The 20,598-nt window shown below is 36.9% G+C and overlaps 1 protein-coding gene across 9 annotated transcripts in view; it reads left to right on the top strand.

Moving 5' to 3' along the window:
* The window catches only part of CDC42BPA (CDC42 binding protein kinase alpha), a 198,322-nt gene that overhangs the window by 63,678 nt on the left and 114,046 nt on the right, over positions 1-20,598 (top strand). For all 9 annotated transcript variants that reach the window (XM_088053753.1, XM_088053752.1, XM_088053750.1 and 6 more), the window contains exons 3-4: positions 11,502-11,593; positions 17,708-17,791. In XM_088053753.1, the coding sequence (XP_087909879.1) occupies positions 11,502-11,593; positions 17,708-17,791 (176 nt within the window). The remainder of the gene's footprint in view (positions 1-11,501; positions 11,594-17,707; positions 17,792-20,598) is intronic.

Raw genomic sequence — 20,598 nt, forward strand, 5'->3', positions numbered from 1 at the left:
TTTCATTTTTATGATAAAGAGAGAAAAATTTGGGTGGAAGGAAATATTAATATAGAGTAGAAAGTTGGCAGTGTATGGATAGAAAAGAAAAGGCATCAATTGTGCATGAGTTCAGGCAGAGCTGTTGGGGGAAATGCATTTGGAATTCTTGCATGTATTGCATTTGAATGCTCATTTTCCACTAATGTTTGACATTAGTTTCAGAAATCAGTTTTATTTACTAAGACATGATTAGAGAATTTCAAAACGAGAAACTTAACTTTTTAATTTTTTTTTTATTTTTTTGTGATGAGCAATGTTGTGAAAACAAGCTAAAACTAATAGGAATATTTTGTGGTAAATTCTGAATAAACACAGACTAACAATCTAAAAGTAGGTCTTAATGAGGGCAGGAGTTGCCACACTTTTCTAAGGATTTGAGATCAGAAAAAAACCCAGTGTTCAGACTGTGGAAGGGGAAATGTTGCACTTCTCGTGTTTTTTAATAGGCAGGGAGTGCACTGGGTTATAATGCAAGTAATCGAGCTTTGACCTGGGACTAGACCCAAATGCCAAAAATGGTTTAAAAGTGCTGTTTTCATACAGAAGAGTATTAAAAAATTCACAGAATTTGGAGAAAGTTTTGACCATCTTTCACACTGTTGTTAAGCTGTCACTACTTTAATATGTTGCTCAATTCTAGAAGTAGAGGTGTCATGACCAGGTATTTGAACTGAGGGCTCTTGCTGAGCAAGGAAAGATGATGAAATAATTGACAAAATGGTTTTTGTCATATTGTGTGGAACATAAGTTATCCATAACAGAAATATACATTCGTTTGCTTACATTTTACTGTAAGTTTCTTCTTAACTTGCTCCTTTGTGGTCTGTGGAACAAGAAATTTGTAAAAATATGAGCTATGAATTAACATCCCTGCAAGTACATTTTTCATAGACCAAATGTTCTATAAACTAATTTCCAAAGAGTGATGGATTTCTAGCATTCATTTTGCTTATGACTTAATTATGATTTATATTTGCAAAATATCTTATTCCCAGGAATCTATTTTTATTAGAGTGCAGTTTCCATTTGAGTGTTTTTATGAAGTATCCAGATTGATAATTTTTAAAAATTATAAGCACTAACTATAATTTTTGAATGTCACCTTCTTCTGAAGTGGGGTTGATTTATTGAGGTAACTAAATGACTCTCTCCTTAAAACTGCTGCTATTTTTTAGAAATTAAAGAATTTATGTTCTGCACTCTTCTGAAAATGTATTATCCCATTACTTATCTCAGACTTGTTTGTGTGTGCTATGTCTTGCCATGACTTTTCCTTTTAAGTTTCTAGTAAACAAGACTTTTGAGATAAAACTTGGGTAAAAGCATTCAAAGAATTTTCAGAGCTCAGTGGATATTTTATGTGTTTAGGATCACAACTTGCAAAACATTTCTTCTCCAGTATATCAGATTCATATAAGACCATCTTTCCTGTCTGTATTTAGGAGAAAAAGCTTACAAAATTTTGAAAATATGTCTAGAACTTGAAGATGAATAACAGTTTGTATTGAGCCTAATTGTTATTTTCGGTTAGTTTGTAGTTTGAAACTGAACCAATAGATCTTTTACAGAAACATTGTTAATTTCACTTGTGGCCTCCTCTTTTGATCTAAAGTTGATAAATAAATCCAAACAATTATATCTTCTTACAAAATTATTCAGAGATAATTGCAAATATGTGCATGTAGGAGTTCATAGGTTTGAGGTCTCTTATTTCTGATTTGTCATTGACAGGAGTACTGAAATAAGTGAGGTGCTCAGTAGTCCAAAAGTCAGTTCAGGTATGCCATTAGTGAATCTCTCCACTTTATTCTTCAGGAATTCTAAAGGGACAGTTTGAAACAATATGCCCTGAAAGAGTGGTTCGAAAACATTTTATGTATGGGTAACATAAGCATTAAGGATGCAAAAAAACCAGAACCAAGATACTTACTAAACAATAAGTGCAAGTTTCTCTTTGGTTTCATAAATAATTAAATCCATCCTCTGGGTTCCAGAATCATTCTTTACTGCAACCTTGGTGATACAAAGAAGGTGTGGATCAAAACAAAAAAGAATGTCTTGACACCTGCATGTGTGCTCACAGAAAAATGTGGTTTATGTAGGAACTTCCTGCGTACAGAAAATGTTTATTGTAGGTTGCTTACAGGTGTTGGGAAATGTATTTGTCTTCTTCAAAATGAAGATTCTCTTGAAAGTTTGGTTTATGTTAATGAGAATGGTTTGCAATAGCAACAGGTTTTAGTGATTCAGCTGCATTGAAGAGAAAATTATTAAAATTGCCATGAGGTGAAGTGCGGTCAAAATAAAAATATCTTAATCAGCATTATTTTACAGTGATCACTCAATCAGGAAGAAAGTGAAGATGATTGTAGTTGAGAAATAGAGTGCCGGATCTGGTGCACAGCTAGGTACTTTAGCTTTATGATGTGGTCTTTATTCTCAAGTGGGCCAAATCAAGTTTATTACAGGCAATTTACATCTTAATGGTACTGAACTTTCAAATTACTTTTTTTATTTTTTATTTTAGGTGCATTAATTTTAAGGTAACTCTGGAAGAGTGCTGAAGTTCTAGGATCTTTTAAAGACTTTTAAAGACTGTGGTTTCTTTAATAAAGGGCTGCTGTTGGTGTCATAACTCCCCGAAATGTCACAAAACTAAGAACAGTTCTTGAAACATGACTTTGTTTTGAGTTACAGTAGTTTTATCCTTGTGTCAGTGCAAAAGAACCAGACAATAATGTACCTGTTCAATTGGATTACCCAGCTTGAAATACAAGGAGCAAGCAAATGAGCAGTTTGCAGTCCTTACAGTACAAATAGTACAGCGTGACAGCATTTAAAAGGTATGAGTGGAAGAGGAGCTTAATCTGTCCAGGTGGAACAATTTCTGTGGAGACACGGAAGCTGTTTCTTCTTCTGTGACTAGGAACTGGGAATTTCACTAAAAAGCAGTTGTGGAGATGAATCTTCTTTCAACATAGGCAAAATTCTTTCTCACAGCACCAAGTTCCTGCTCAATATAGTTTTTAGTATTTCCATTTGACATACATTAAATTGAAGTTGGTTTTGCTTTTCTGAATTTTAACTTTATTTTAAGATTTGAAATGCTGTTTAATGTCATTAATTCAGGACTTCATATAATATTGTCTATAAGGGCCGAAATAGGAGTGTAATTATATGGATTTGTACAAGTTCTCTGGTTCTGCTTGGGGCTTTTGAGCTGTGTTGCGATGCAAATACAAACAAGTGTCAGTGGAGCCTGCAGTAGCTGAAGTGCTTTATGGGCAGGTTTATGCCATGCTCTTAAAGAGGAAACAAGGTATGTTGGTACATATTCATGTTCATACAATGGGCACCTGCCAGAGACATCCTGAAGAGGAATTTACCTGCTGTTCTGGGTTTGGCTGCATTACTGTCCTGAGAGCCCTTGCAGCTCAGTGGGAAGTGTCTGCAGGGAATTTGAGAGGAAAACCACTGTAGTGGAGGAGTGAGAGACAGGACTCAAATCATTTGTGTGCTGCGTGAGACTTGACAGGTATGCATTTTGACAAGTCCTAGGTGTAAGTGTTGGCTGAGAATATATGGCTACACAAATGAGTCATTTTAGAGAAGGAAAGTTTGTGGAGAGACTGCTCGCTCACCTTCTCACAAGGATTAGAGCATATCATTTAACTAATTAAAAATGATTAAAAGTGCTTTAAGTTTTACAGAGCTTTTACAGCCTTTTTTTTCTCCTCAGAAGCAAAAATTTGTAATGTTAGTTGTTCATGTGAGATGTAATGAGACTCTCAGTATCAGCAAAAATAAATCAAATGTCTGACCTCAGTATATTTGCTTTATATAACTATTTTCTTTTAATTAAAATTCTGAGGTGAAAGGGAGGTAAAAGAAGGGAGTGTAAGGCAGTATCCCTTAAAATACTTCTTTCTGTAGCATCAGAAATGGAGACTTCTGCAATGCTGTGAAATACTTGGGAAGCTGAGCAGGGGATTCAGTGGACTAAAGTTCCTGGCTTTCTTCTGGTAAAACATTTCTATGTTAGTACAGTATGCACCAGAATTTCTAGAGGGTTCATTTCTATATTTTAATTGAGAGAATTATTTGAATTATAAATCAAATACGTATTCAACAGTTCATTCACGAGGGGTGTGAAAACATAAATGCAGAATAAAGGAAACGATGAAATTACTGATACATCCACACTGCTTTGAGAGAGTACATATTTCAGGTCTTAGCTGTGGTTATAACAGTAGCTGGTCTTCAGAGTAAAGAGCTGTTACTCTACACATTCTTCCTCCCCTTTTATTTTCTTTTACTCCCCCTCCCTCACTGAAGTGTGGCTGTATGCTCTACTTATTGCACAATGTTTGATTTTTTTCTCTGATATTCATCAACACACAATGTTCCACAAACAGCTCTTTTTCCAGAGTCTAGTCAGATTATAAGGTGTTATACCTGCTTTACATAATAAAAAGTAATGCTTTGAAGAACTAAAAATTCTTCTTAAAGTATTCATTTTTGATGCCTGTTTTATTTTGGTTTTTCAGATCATTTAGTAATTCAAAAGACAGGTCTTACTATTGATTTAATTTACAGCTGAAATGTCCAGCATTTTTTGGCAGTCACATACCATACTGAGTATGGTATTATTACATACTAACTCAGCATACTGAATTATTTGTCAGACATTGGGGAATGTGAAGTTTAAGCTTGACTGTCGGAAGTGTGATTTTAATTGACTTGTTAGCTCTGGGACAGCAGCATGAGGGACGGAGTCAAGGCAGTGTTCTGCTTGATAAAGTGTAAGGCCACTTTCTTCCCTCTTCTTTGTTTTAGCCTTTCAGGGTTTTTAAATATCACAGCACTTTCTTCCTGGCTGTTCTTGATTTGCTCCCAGGGCATTTCCACCCTCCTTAATAGGTGGAACAGGAGTCTTGTAGCACAATAAGTTTAAGTCTTGCTGTAGAATTCCAATGCACGGCAGGATGAAGCAAAGTTCAATATTTCACTTTGCTGCTTGTATAATAGTATTTTAACACGGGGTGGTTTACTGAAATTCTTGGGACGAGAAAGAATGGTAATACAATAAAATAATGGCTGTATCTTGATGTGGTATGGAAGTGTTGTCCAGATCTGCAGTGGGTGTTTCTTGAACACAGGGATTATTTTTCATCTGAGTCTGGGGAAGGAAACACCAGAACTGCTCTGGTATGTTTGCAAAAGGTATTTTATTTTTCTCCCTGATTTTAAAGTTCCTGTTGAAGAATATTTTGTGGTAGCTGCAGCCAAAGATGTCTGGATGGTCTCTATTTGACCTTGATGCAAACATGGTAGGATCCAGAATATTGTGTCTGTCTATACCATAGTACAGGAATTTGTGGGCATGCTTCTCATTCCTGGAAAATGCCAAATTCTTAACTTGTACTTAGAGATGCTGGCACTTAACTGTTCATCAGGAAAAACATGTTAAAAATGTTCTGAAGGAGTGAAAACTGAATCCCAACTGTTAAAACTGAGAAGGGTATTTGTGGCTTTTATTTTTTACATTGTCTTGACTAATGTTCTGTGGTTCAGCTGCTATCTCTGTTGACTACAGTGTTTCACCCTGATTTTCTCTGGAGAGTTGGCAGAAACTGCAACAAAGCTTTCTTGGCTGTTCTGCCAACCTTTGGTGGGTGGAGAGGAGAGATTTCTTTTCCATCTCCTCTCAAATTATGCTTTAAGCAGCTCTGCCTGGCTTATTGTCAATTACTTCCCCTTTGTTTCAAGAAATATTGTTTATTTTGGGAGTGGTTTTCTCTCACACCTCCTTTCTGGAGTTTTTTGAAAGCTTCAGTTATGGTCTGTCTTAACTCAGAAATGCTATTTACATGTTTCATACTCACAGCTGATAGAAGCCAGTGGAAAATAAATACTTTAGGTTTGGATCAAGCCTGTAAAGTAGAAACACTTGTTAAGTTCCTTTCAGGAATTTAGCTGAAATTTCAAAACCGCAGAACTCTTTTCAAAAACAGAGATGTCAATATATTATTCTGCTCTGGGTTTGTGGTGGGATTTTTTGTTGGGGTGGTTGAATTTTGGGATTTTTTTCCCCCAAAGACTGAAGTAGGAAGAATTAGAGAGCCTTCTGGAATTAAGTTTAATGACAATCTCTTAGATTATGTGCTTTTTTTTCTCCTTTGCATGGGGAAGCTCTGTATGTATTTTAATAAATACTTATAGCTAGCAAAGCAAAGGAGGTTTTGTCTTGAAATGGCAAGTGACTAGTTTCCCATGTTTTCTTTCCCAATCTATTTCCTTCAGAATGAACTTTAACCATTGTTGACAATTCTGGTGGGTACAGTCCTTAATTTCTGTACCTCTGGCTTGACATGTCATTTTACATTGAACAGTGCAGTGGGCAGAAGGCTGGGTTTGCTGAAGAATGCCTGGATCACTAAGGAAGTATGTTTTGTAATTTGGGAAGTAAGATATGGTTATCTTACAGCAACCTGTCAGTCGAAGGTACAGTCTTCAGTCTTAGCAGAGTTAGCCAGCTTGTTTATCCAAAAGCAAATACAGCATCAGCAAGACACCGAGAGGAATTCCTTAACACTGTCCTGTTATGTTTTGTTTTCTATCTAAATCAGTTGTGGGGACACATTCCCAATTTCTGCTCCAGATCTGCTGCACTTTATTTAACAATCAACATGATCTTCATCTCACTTGGGTTCAATTTCAACCCATGCCTGCAGCACCCCTGGTTCACTTCAGTGCTATGCTGGGGAAGGAAAGGGGCATTGGGAGGTGAGGGAGAAGCAGGAACCTGCCAGCAGGTTAGCTTGGGAAAATCTGAATTCCAGGGCTAGCCCTGCCCAAACTCTGCAGACAGAAACTTAGAGCTGGAAGGAGAATGGAGCAAGGCAGGGCATGAGACTGACTTTACTAATAAAGCATCCAATACAGCTGTTTTACTATTTTGATGTAATTTGGTATAATCTAATACTAAACTGCATTGGGCTGGCAACTGTGTCACTGTCAACTGTGTCAGCTCTTCAGAAGGTGTGGACTTGTATCTCCAAGATCACCCCTAAGAATTAAATAGGCTGTAAGTAATGCTAATAACTGCTTCCCCACTGTAAATATGATAAACAGACTGTTGAAGCTCAATGTCACTACTGCAGATCCCATTGTTTTGCCTCTCTTCTGCTGGATGGTTGTTGTAATTATAATGAAATCCTGCCTTTCCAGGGCCAGGGGGTAGAACATATGTTCCTCTGCATGCCTGACTGGGCAGCTAGACTCCTCCCGAGTGTTTTTTCTATGTGTTTAACATGTTACTTTTGATGGAGTTCTGGTTAAATTTCAACTGGAAAAAAATCTAAATTTCTAACACTTGTAGTATTCTCCTTTTATTGAGGATTTGAATTTTATTGAATTTTATTTGAATTTTATTTTTTGTATGCATTATAAGCATAAATGGAATGAAGACTAGAGGAAAGACCCACAGACACTTAAATCAATTGAAAGAATCGTCAGGGCAGGTTCACCTTGTTTGAAAACTCAGCTTAGCTTCATCAGTACATTGGTCACCCTGAGGGCAAATTGGGAGATTGTTTTTCCTTGCCACGCATAATTGATTGAATAAGTGCGAGGAATCTTGCCAAGAGGGTGGTGGCGCAGTTTTCCCAGGCATGGTGAGATCGGAAGTACTGGCCAGGTGGAGTGGCCAAGTATTTTCACAGAACAGATTTTATAGGTTGAGCCTTATCTCTCCATCTCCTCCATGGAGATTGATAACATAGAATATTTTTCAGAGGAGCCGTCTCTGTGAACATTGTGCATGACATTGTGTATGTATGTGGCCATAGAGAACATACTGGAAAGTTTTATATAATGAACTTCCAGTTCTTACTGAGTTGAAAACCAGCAGGCAGAGGCAGTGGTCAGGCTGCCCACACTTACCCTCATTTGGAGGAGGAAGAGTTCTCTTCAGCACAGCAAACTGCTGCTCCCTAATCCGTATCACACATGGCTAGCAACTTTGAAAAGGGATGTGTGTGTGTGGAAAAAGTCAGCTATGCCCCTGTGTATTTCTGTAGGCTGAATGAAGCACCAAAGGAAATGCCCATACTGCCTCTTGCTCTCAAAAATCCTCAAAGAAAGTGTGTCACTCTCATATCAACCATGAAGGAAACCACAGCTCCTGTAGAAAAAGAGGGTGTTGTTTTGTGTTAACTTAGTGCTGATTCTGTTTAGGGAGATGGGGATGTAAATGAGGGCAATGTTCCTGCAAATCTCCTTTTCAGGGACCCCTTGGAGCACACTATTTTGAAAAGCATTCCCTGGCCTGACGGTTTGCTCTCTCCATAAGGCACATAGGACACTGCCAAACTGGTTGCAAAGGGTCTGCCTGTTAACCTCCTAGTCTGGAAAGCTCCATGGCTGGAGCGCTGTCTGCAGAGAGGCCTTCCAAGACCCCAGGCCATGCCAAGTTTTCTATACTTAACATTGCTGTTGCCACAAGAGCAGCAGATGTTTGCACAGTAGACAAACAACATTGATGATAAAGCAAATAGACCTTTTTTGGAACAAGCTATTTGGAGCACATTCCTAGGGCAATTCTTTCTTTTTTTTTCCTTTTCCTTTCCTTTTTTTTTTCTTTTTTCTTTCTTTATTTTTTTTCTCCTCCTGTGTCTCTATCTTCCAAAAGCTGCTTGGCTCTACATTGACATCTCTGCTAGAGGTGATAAAAAAGTTACAGAGGAGGGAGGTTTTACAAACTTTTCCGCTAATGCTGATACTATAAATCATTTAACCTACTCCAAACCTATTTTTGTCATCTTTATTTTACTGAAGTAGTTATAGTGATGTTTATTTTTCCAGAGTCCCTATGGGAACCCTGGAAGATTTCAGAATGTAATAATTAAAGAATGACAGGCCTTTAATTGCAATATAAAGTGAAGAAGAGCTTTGTGGTTTAAACAGCTATGCTGTTGCTTGTTAGCAAGATATTTTGCCTTGTACTCTAGCCAGGCATATAATGGTCAGAAAATGCTGAAGTTGAGAACTACATGTTTGTTTTCAATCAGTTGTTTTTCAACTTAAAAGGCTCTAATGGCTTGTTTTAATTTGTTCAGTAGTATTTGTCAGTAGTATTAATATTTGTATTCAGTCTCTTAGTGTAGCACAGCTCAGGCTGTCCAAGTAAAGCAGGACATTTCCTTATTACCTTTTCTACTGCAAGACCTTTCTTTCAAGGAATAAAATATTATTGAAAGTCTGGGGAATCTCTGTGAACTTGAGTAATATACTTCTGTTTAAACTGCATTTTAGCAACACTTAAAATGTAACATAAAATCTGTATTTTAATTTTGTAATTCAATATTTATAATAAAGTTATTATAAATGTAAAGGAACAGTAGCACTACTGTGAAAAATCTCAGTGTTATATGGCTGCATCTTTACTATTTGGACCTAACACTGTGTGTTTTTTTAAATTATATGCTGATGTTCCTGTAGTTGGAACAGATGTAATTCCTGGGAGAGAATTGATTCCTGGTATCTGAGAAATTTCAGAAAAAAGGAGGCCAGGTTCAGACTTTGGAACCACTGAGATTTTTAAAGGGTTTTATCTATTGTACCACGAATGTTAGTAGAGCTGTGCTGTAAACATAAGTCCCTCCATTTTTGCATCATTATTGTTCAGATGTGGTTTAGAAAGCTACTTTAAGGACTAGGATGAAAACATTTTCTGGGGGGTTTTAGGTATCAGAACTACAGGTAGCTTGTGTCTTGACTCAGTTTCTAAGATTGGTTTGCTGAATAGAAGGCATTAGGCTTTTGGGCAAGGATGCTGTAGCACCTTGAAGGGCTGCCTGATTAATACTAAAGTTCTAAATCTAATTATATGGTTTTAGCAGAATTATTTAATAACATTAGAAAGAGAAAGTACTGAATTTTAGGAGAACCCAAATTTGGTTTCTTACATGTGTCTAGGTCTGTTTTACTTGGTTCTTACTCAGGGTCATTTGCTTTTTTGGAGCTTTTGGACACAGTTCCCCATTTCTGTTTAGAAATGTTATTCTGAACAAATTATTCTGCAATAGGGTGCCTATTACAACTCTTCCCCGCAAATAAATCTGCACTGATTCCATCAGCATCTGTAGAGAGAGAAATGGACATAGATGGGCCCCTGTACCCTGAAAGCTAATAAGGTTTTTGTGGGCCTCCTTGTAAAATGGTGACTTTACAATGTGCTTTTTTGGGTTTTTCGTGATTCAGGAATGTGATGGTCAGTGCCTACTTACAAAAATACTGTCCCCTTTTCATAGATGTGAAACTTGGTGAAGTATCTCAAGTTGCTTGTTTGAGATCATTGAGCTAGACTGCCTTCAAGCCAGAAATTGAATATATGTTTCTGAGACCCATCTGAGTCCTGATTATACAGCCTTCTTGTATGAACCATATCTACTGAAGTATCTGTTTTAGTAATAGGATTTAATTTGTGTGAAGTATTGAACATGCCTTTAAACAATAATTTTATAAAGAACACCTTTTCCTGCTAAATTACTTTGAGGGTTTTTTTGGTTTTTTTTGACCAAGGGTTGTGCTATGTGTGTTTTGATGTAGAGTTATAAGTAGCTTGGATATTTTGCATGCATGCAGAGAGCATGTATTAATGAACCAGGACTGGATAATGGTAGTGCTAAATGGAGCTGAAAGAGAGGAATGGTGCTTCTGAGACTGTTTTACTGCAAACAATGCTGGGGTTTTACCTGTTTGAAATACAATACATTATTTTGCTTACTGCTCTCAAATATATTTTAAAAAAGGGGAGAAAAAAGGGGAAATGAAGCTTAACTTGAAAATACATTGTTTTTTCACTGAATGGGTTAATAATGAGTGCGACTGTTCTTCCTTCCAAAATCCAAGAATTGACTTATAAGTGCTCCCTGTGTTGAAGTAGTAGTTTTCAAAAACATTGCAGTATACATTATGTAGGCCAATATTGCCCTTCCACTTACCATTCACCATCATTTTATTTTTTCATTGAATACAGTATTATTTGGCTGATTGGCAAATAAATTAATATTATCCAAAGTGAACTCATTATATTATACTTTGCTTTTGCAATCAGAGTTATATAGCACAGGTGCAGTAGATGTCTGAACTCAAAAGTATGTGGATGAAATAGACTTTTTGACTCCATTTTTTTTAAATTAAGAGAAGGCAAAAGCAAGCATACTTCGTAAACCTTTTTCTCACAGCAGTTTTGACTTAGTTCTTCATTATTTCTAGCTTTAAATTTAATTATATTCTTTTAGGATATACAGGTATATAAGCAAAATGATCCATTGTTTTTTAGGCCTCTGATTGCATCTCCTCTGTGTTACTGTTACCTTGTTTTTTGATGTTTGCATGGGTTTGTTTTTTGGTGTTTTTTTTTTTAAATTATTGTTTTTTCCCCTTTGTTTCAGCCAAACCTTTTACATCTAAAGTGAAACAGATGCGACTGCATAAAGAAGATTTTGAGATTCTGAAGGTGATTGGTCGAGGAGCCTTTGGGGAGGTATGTGTGAGAAGGAGGTGGAAGGGTTTGGATAATTCTCTTTCAAACCTGCAGCATTGAGGAGAGACAGTTAATAACAATACACTGATATACAGATTTTTCACATTATTTAGCCATAATGGATATTATAGGCCCACATAATGTTTGATGCCAGTGCATCTTGTTTTATACATTCTTTGACAGCTCATTTTAAATCTTGTGAATTTTGAGAGCAGGCAGTCTCACATGGATTAAGAGACCATGTTTCAGCTGTCTGAGGGTAAATCATTTGCTTGCCTTATTCTTTGCAATCAGGAGGTGGAGGCCAGTGTGTAATTAATGGTATAGATCATTACTAGTAATTGCTAATTTTCCTAATAACTATATAGTCTGAAAGTAGTTTTCAGCAGCTTAAATAGCCAAATATTGGCACTGAGATTTCAGCAACATAGAGAAATCTCTCTTTTCCTGTCATTAAATTTTCTATTTTAATGAATGTTTGAATGTTTTCCCTGTATTTCTTTTAAGAACTTCAGCAGACATTATTTCTTTTTCAGTAGTCACCTTCTGCTGTCAAACCATACGATTTTTTTCTGCTTTTGAATAAGCTATCTCTTATTTGAAGTTGCCAGACAAGTCTGTTGATCACTAAGTCGAGGAAACTTTAAAATGTTAGCTTTCTGCCCCATTTACTTTATTTCTTTTGGGAACATGAGCTTTTTTTTTATGCAGTACACTATATGAAGAACAATCTAATGTACAACAGTGCCTTGAGTTTTTCATAGGCAAGTATACTGCAGATGTGGATAGTGTGTAAAGCTTCTGAAGGAGGTGCTTCATACTGCCTAAAAATTCACATGAACTTAAATCCAAAGAATAAGAAAAAGATTTTCTGATCAAAGTCTTCATTGCCTTTGGAAATAGAAGTTCTCTTTGATAGGAGAGGATTTCTGGAGGCTCTGGCATGTGACAGAGAAAAGTTGTTCTCAGGTTCACTTACATGTTTTCATCTTGAGTGAAAATCAGTCTTTGTTAGTCTGTGATTATAGAAGAGCAGACTCTTGTAGGTAATATGTAAGGAAGAGGAATTTTTACTGTAGTGTGTGCCACTGCATCCTCTGATCCCTATGTGCAAATATAATCATTGGGCAGCTGTAAAAATAACAAAAAAACCTAGTATTTTTTTAGCTGTTTTATCACTCCTGGTTTTGTTCTGTTTGGAGTAAAGCTTCTTTATAAAGGAGACTGGTGGCTGAAGTTACTCATGGTTAATTTATCTTTAGTCTAAACCTCTGCCACAGGGAATGTTGCAATCTCCATTTTGATGTAAACACTTCTGCTTGAAAGATTAGTCTTGGTCAGTGCTCTACCATAGGAGTTGCAGCTGAGTTCATGTACAGATTGCATTAAATATAGGAAAAATCGCTGATGTTGGTGCCTTCTTGTCAGAAGGGTCATACATGAAACCTACTTTATATTGTGTTTTTAAGAGAAGTCATTTTTGTCTGCTAAATCAGCATCAAACTCCACAGCAGCTAAACCACAAAGAAACCGTAGTTCTTTCTCAGGAAGTTCTTTGTGGTGAATCATCCCATGAACAGTGAGAATGTAACTTTCCCCGTCCTCTTCTGGGGACAGTCTGTGTAATTGGTTAGTTCTTCTCTTCTAGGAACAGTGTTTCTTTCTAATTCCTTATCTGAGGATGATAGCATGACTCTATTAATGGTCAAAATCATCAGTAAGGGGAAATCTGAAGTTCTTTCAGTGAAGATGTTTGGGTTTTTATGTTCTTTAAGTAGGACTTAATAAATATTTGGAAATACTTAGCAGTACTTAGCTTAGCAAAGACAAGTTCTACTCAGACATTTGTCTAAGAAAAGAAGTTCTATATGAAATTACTAATTTTCCTGTAAAATAACCAGTAAATATCTGAGCAAGATTGAAAAAAGGACCACCAAATTTTACTGCTACTTAAACCACAAAAAACTATATTAATATTAAATTGCACAATACTTGTATTTACTGAGACAGATTAAGAAATCTGAAAGAATGTATTTTCTTTCCAGCAAACTATAAATGAGACCAAGGTTGCTCTAGGTTACTGGGAGGGGTAATTTTTGTCTCCTGAATCAACATAATTCTGAAATTCTGTAGACTACAAAGTTAGTGCAGGTTTTCTTTGGCACAGTCTCAGACTTGTTCTTATTTTGATTTTACGCTACTCAATTTCTTCAATTTGCATAGTCAAGAAATATTTCCCTTTTTGTTTTTACAAGTTTAATGCAGACAAAAAGTAGTTTAAACTAGTTACTGCTTATAACTGTAAGAGTTCATTGTTCCTAGTTTTGTTTTTCCCTTACCATTTTTTCTGCCTCCTGAGAAGGCTTCCTTTTTGTCAAATTATTCACATGCCCGTTCCCTCTGCATGCATACATTTACTTATTTACAATTATATGTAAGAGTGCTGTCTTTAGAAAACACAGATGTTTTGCTTGGGGGAGGAGCAGAATCATCATGGTAAAATTAATAATGTGGGCTTCAAGTGTTTCATTGTGCTGGCTTTGAGCAGCAAGGTTTGAAAAATCTGACTCAAAACAAAAAGGCTTTAAACTTGGGAGCTGAAAAATCCTACTAGGAAAGGTGAAGCAACTGGGAAACAGCTCTCAGTGGTGTCCCTTAGCAGTATAAAAGTGCAGCTTAGTGAAAGCTTTGTCTAATACCAAAATTTTCAGTTGATTCTATTACAGCTTTGAAAAAAAAATTCAGTGTATGGTTATGCTAGCAGGTACGAGGTTATATTGTTGATATTTTGAAGATTATGAATTTTGTAGTTTGAGAATGAGTTAGTTACTCCTAATTTTTGTCATATAGTTATGAACAGTAACATTCTTTCTTGTCTGCTTGTTCTTGCTGGACAAGAACACTAATGCTGAATCTTCTTCTCTACTTGTATTGTTCTTCTTTTTCTTTCTATTTCAACTTAAATAGGTTCTATCCTAGGTTTTTTCTGAATAAGGCAATTGCTTTTTAAGCAAAGGGGAAGTGTAGACAAATACCATAGAGACAAATAGCCAAGCATGGGGCAGAAGGTGTCTGACAGCATGCCAAACTAGAGTGCTGTTTGTGGGAAATATGGAAAATGGTTGGAAGACTGGGAAAAAACTTTGTATCTGACTAAACCAAAGATGTTTACATCAGCACATACCAATAATTTCTTTTAGGCTGTTCACAGGAAAATAAAAAAAGCCCCAACCTTTAAAAAGTCTAAGTACCTGTAGCAAGACACTTCAGGATCACTAGAAGAGGAGTGATTATTCTTTCTTCAGGCTTGACAGCTTCACTGGGGAAGGGAAAAGATCAAAACAAAACTATGTGTGTATTTGTGCCTTTGTGTAGGTAGTAAATACTCTGTATATGTGTAAACACTGCCTGGGTTTGTAATCATGATTCAGAATATTTTTTGTTACAATTAGAAACTACATCAATCTGCTCATTGCTGAAGTGTCAGGTTTTATTTTCACAGTCTTGGAATAAGCATTTTAGAATTTACTTTCATAAAGCAATGAGACACCCCCAAAAACATGCTGTTGTTGCAGGAAGATGATGATGATGTCTGTGATCTTTTGCGTGTGGTGGTTATTGATATGGAATAACATTAATGGCTTTCACAGAGTAGAAGCTTCAGACTGATTGTAAACACAGCTGGTAAACATGAGTCTGTTTTTGTTCTTTAGTTACTCTTCAATGCTGTTACACATTTGAAGAAGGTACCAAGCCCTTGTTCATGCCACAGAAGGCCTTTGTTCTAAATCTTCACCAAAGGCAGTGCTGTAGCTCCTGTAGTTGTGTCCAAATGAATGCTGAGCAGGAGACTGGAAATTTAGGCAGCTGTGCAGTCTTACTGTGTGTCTTCCAATAACCAAGTCCTCTGCAGAATAACACAGCCTTGAACTGAGCATGCTACAGGCAAGAAATTAAATCCTGAAACTGGCCTTGAAATACTTGTATTGTCTCCTGCCTCTGGCTTCCTCTACTCCAATGGTTAATGGTGGGGAAAAACTTACTTTCCATGCTGGGCAGTGGGAGCTACTCAGCTTTAGGAGCAGCAGCATTTTAGTTTTTCCCTGGAAGAGTCCCAAAACCCTTAGATGTCTTTGGGGCACAGCTACATTGTAGCTTCATACCACAGGCTGCATCACCGGGGGTGTCCCTGTCATCCAAGTTATCTAGGATGTAGTTTGAATACTGACTAGGTGCAATGTTAAGGCTTTCTCCTCCTGCCATTTCTCATTAGAAATTGATGCGGATAATGGCTTAGCAGAGCTTCTAACTGAGATTGAGCTAGTAAAGCAAAAGGATAATCAAGATCAAATCCACGCTCTGGGCTATGTATCACTGCAGAGGATTCATCTTTCCCTCAAAAAAAAAATTGTGATTCTCAGTCTTGGGTTACCATGTACAGCAGAGCAAACATTCTTTATGAATTAAAATTATTATATTATAGGCTAAAGTAATAATCCCTTTTTGTTTTTCAAATTTGAAAGTTCCTTGATGGATTCTAAACCTGAACTTGAGCCTCGTGTGAGGTAACCTTTAAAAATTCCAGTCCGTAAACAAAACAAATAAATGTAGTACCTTTCTGTCTTATCTCCTCTTTTTATCTCGGTGCCGCTTCCTCCCCCTGCAACTCCAGAAGGCAGCAGTGTCAGGAGCACGGCCAGTAATGCACATCTGGGAAGTGACAGCTGCTTGGTCTGTGAATCTGTAGCTAGGCAAGAGCTACACTGTGAGATACACGTTGGTTTAGACATCAGAGTATTGCAGTCCTTCAACCTGCGCTTTTGCCTCGTTTGTGAGGCTGTTGTAGCTGATGACACATTTGAAGATGGTTGAAAGAGGTTTGCATGACACTTTCTTCAAAGTGTCTGATCCTGTAATTTCTTTTCTGTTATCGCTGTCTTCACACATTGCTGGTTTACTGATTATGAAAGAGGTGAAAGGAATGTCGGGTTCAACCTTCTTTTTTTTTTTTTGTCACTGGCCTGCAGGATGAAGATGATGATAATCTGTGTGACAGCATGTTGGTTTGTAACCAGATGCACACATAAATAAACTTTTATCTGATTTAGTTTTAAGATTCCTTTGAAAGGGAAGAGGCAGAACAGGATATTTGGAGAATGGTTGTTGAAATGTAGGGATTGTTGAACTTTTCTGTAGTTGGGATGATAATGCTGCTCTAGTTCTGATCAGCAGCTTTGAGTTTGTGGCACTTTCATACCTATTTTGGTTAAGACACTGAGCTTTCCATACCCAGAGAAGCATGAACTGTGAAAACAGGTTTGTGTAAACTTCATCCCTCCGTCTTTCCTAAAAATGTTCTATGTTACCTTATATTATAGCTAAACAAAACTAATATTCTCAGAAAAGGATGGTGTCAGTGAACTTTGCTAATTTATTACTACAGAGGCCTGTGGCATCTAATGTTTCAGAAGCTATGAGGAGAGGAGGGGCAGCTGGGCAGGCTTGTTTTGTTAAGTTTTACTTTTCTAGAAATTGTGTATTTCGCTGTTTCCCTCCTGCTTACAACACACATGATAAAGAGCTCATTGAAGTTCAGGTGGAAAAATGTGAAGTCATTCCGTCTGAAGAAAACCTAGTGCATTATTTGAAACAAGAGTGGAAGTTGTTTTATGGCACACGTACAGTTTTATATGTGTCTAAAACCAAAATCTAAATTAGAATCTGCTGTGCCATTACCTTTTCTTGAGGGGTCTAAAATTTAAATTAGAGGGTAGGACTGAAGTCCAGGAATAAAAAAGCATAGAGCCAGAGAGAGCTGCATGACAGTATGATAGAGCAAGAAGTGTGATGGTCAGAAATGCCAGTTTTCATTGACAGTCACCTAGAAAAAATTATACATAGGGAAAGCGTGATACATAATGAAAGCTTACAATAAACTTGAAATTTTCCTGTACTATTGAGGTGTTTCTATCTTCATGGTGTGGTATTGTGTACATAGTAAAAATGTGTTCTTTGTTTCAGGAAGAAACCTCCAAAACTGCAAGGTTACATAAAAATGAAAACAATATGCATTTTCTTGTCATAACTTATTTGTCTTTCATTTCTCTTTTCCAGGTTGCAGTAGTAAAACTGAAAAATGCAGATAAAGTTTTTGCCATGAAGATACTTAATAAGTGGGAGATGCTGAAGAGAGCTGAAGTAAGATTTTAGTAATGTTATCCATGATTATGTCCCCTCTTACTCTGCTGAATTGCCATTTCTGTGTCCACAAGTCTCCATGTTTATTAGAGGGATGGAGGAAGTGCTTCACTATTTACTGGCAGTATAAAGATTAATATTAAATAATCTTAAAGCAATTGATCAGAAGGGTTTAAATGCCCTGAAATCTTGATTTCTGTCAGGCTGAATGTTTTGACATTCATGCCTTTTCTGTAATTGCCCAAGAATTACCAACTACATAAGTGATCTTTTAATGCATTTGTTTCAGTTGGGAATGTAGTCTTTAGCAAATATTTTCCATGGTGGAAGGTAGTTACTGAGCTATAAGAAGGTAATTGCTGAGCTATAGCTCATTAAGCCTATTAGTTTATCAGTAGTTACAACTTAGTAAAGGCTCATTTTACTTAGTAAAGTAAAATGAGTAGACTGAAAAATCAGAAAGATAAAAGTTTCAAATTAATGAGAGTGCATGTTACCTAAAAATGTTCATCTGCAAAATATGTGATAAAAAGTTCCTCATTATAGCTGGAGTCCATTTTGTGTCTGAAAAAGGTGGAACAGCTCTTTCATCAGCTTTTTACCTTAGCTGCCTACTTTCATTATAGAGCTCTGCTCTTCATAAAGTCCGTGATATAATTCCCCTGGACTCCTTTGAAAGGAAGCTTATAAAATGCAGCCTGCACCTGAATACTTGTGTGTTAATTTTAGATGGAACATGTATCTAACTCTCTAATTTGCTTTGAAATTCTTCATCTATTCATACTAAAAATACACTCATAAATATGTTTTTTATTTGAGACCTCAACTTTGCTGCTCTCAGACTGCCTTGCTGTTCAACTGCTTCCAGGTTTATTCTAATTTCCGCATTTATGTTTTAATTACATCTTGGTAGGAAGTGAGATCAATGGGAAACCATCACACTTGAAAAAAATCATGTATTCAGACAAATTAAAGCCAATTTCTGATGTGTGCACATCCTGTCTCTTTTAATGAAAATGTTATCACATTAAGAAGTATAAATGGCTTGCAGATTGGGGTTAGAAGTGTACAATGTGTTTCCTTTTTATTCAGAAATTATTCAGATACTGAGCAATCTGGCAGTAGTCTTGATACAAAGAGGTATTTCTCTCCAAGACAAATGTCATTAGTGTAAGTTTTATTATTTCAGTGAAAAAGAAAAAGACCAGGAATAAAGCTCCACTCTATTTTTAAATGTACCCTTTTAAAGTGAGTTTGAAAACTGTTTCTTTTCATTAACATACAGTTATAAATAGGTTTCCAAAATTTTTCTCTATGCAAGGTATTAAAAATACTCTTCCCATGGGTCCAGCTGAATCTCTGAAAGTCTGAACCGTTAGCCTAAAAAGAATTACAGCTATGTTTTTCCATGTATTCGTAACCCATGGGTATATAGTGGAAAGAGAACCATCTGGAGTGAAAATGCATTATAAAGCATGACCTTTAGCAACTGTAACCTGTCATTTTTAAACGTTCATGAATGCACTTCTTACTTCTGATGGGGAAAGTGACCCATTTTGGCTCTGTTAGCAGTATACTGCACTAGCACTGAGATACACAGGAAAATTGTGCAGTCCAAAACCACAAGCATATAGATAGATCTGTATGTTCCTATACCTCTGTATCAACAGTGTGGGAAGTAGGAGTCATTTGTAAAAGCAAAAAGGGTGTATGTACTCAAAAGAGGCTTGAGCATGCCAGATTAAGGTTGAGGACTGCAAGCTCTGAGTGCAAAAACTTTGTTACGATAAAATTATACGGGCTGCAAAGTCAGTGTTCTTTTTTGTATAAGACAGAGCATAAATTTTCCAAATACTTGCCACTGTTGAGATGGGATGTAGAGCTGGGAACGTTACTGATACAAGGAATACCTGGAAGTGTGTGACATCTTGCTGTTACACTCCCAGACCTGTTACCCTGAGTGTTGACAGTCACTTAGAGTTACACATGTGCCACACTGGTGCCAGATGAGGCTCAGGAGAGACCAGGACAAATGTTGGGCAGCATGGAAGCAGTCAGCATCCCCAGGAGGTGCTGACTCTGAGCTGTGAGGACATGAGCACCAAACAGCAGAGCAGGTCAAATTCTTTGCTGCTTGAAGGCGACGATAACGGGGGAGATACAACCACAACACTGAGTTGGCTTTGCTGTGGCAGAGAGTTGGATCAGATGACCTCTGGAGTTCTCTGCCAACAGTTCAAGGACACTGCCTAGGGAAGATGAAACGTAATGCTGGAATAATGGAAGGCAGAAAAAAAGGCTTCATTTTAAAAAAGCCTGATTGAGCGATGTTCAGTAATTAAAAGAGCCACTGCTGCTGTCTCTTTTTCTTGTTGGTTTCTTTTTTTTACTACTTCAGCTCTGGCTGTTGCTGTCTCAGCTGTGATCTACTGTGATAGTAGCTGTTTCTTCAGCTCTAGGCACGTTGCCCAGAGGTGGGTGCCTGGAGTGCTCAAGGAATGCAGTCTTCTGTCAAATCATGGCAAAAACAAGTAGAATTATGTAAACTCTCTAGTAACTAATCCTATGAATTCTGTCATAATAAGTAGAGAAACTACCTGTTATTTATCCCTGTGAAAACAAGAGTTCATAGTTATTTCTCTCCGAAATCTGTCAAGAGTTTACAAAGAAGGAAGGGAAAAAAGTCAAGCTGAAGCATCAAACAGAATTTCTTCCTTCTGAGGATGATCCATGCTCATTCTTCTACCCAAAGACTATTTTTCATTCAATAAACTTTGAATGTATTTGTTTTAAGTATGTCTTGCTAT

The sequence above is a fragment of the Pseudopodoces humilis genome, chromosome 3 (assembly GCF_049639895.1).
Source record: "Pseudopodoces humilis isolate 2021_Gansu_Grassland_sample_001 chromosome 3, ASM4963989v1, whole genome shotgun sequence".
Taxonomy (NCBI): domain Eukaryota; kingdom Metazoa; phylum Chordata; class Aves; order Passeriformes; family Paridae; genus Pseudopodoces; species Pseudopodoces humilis.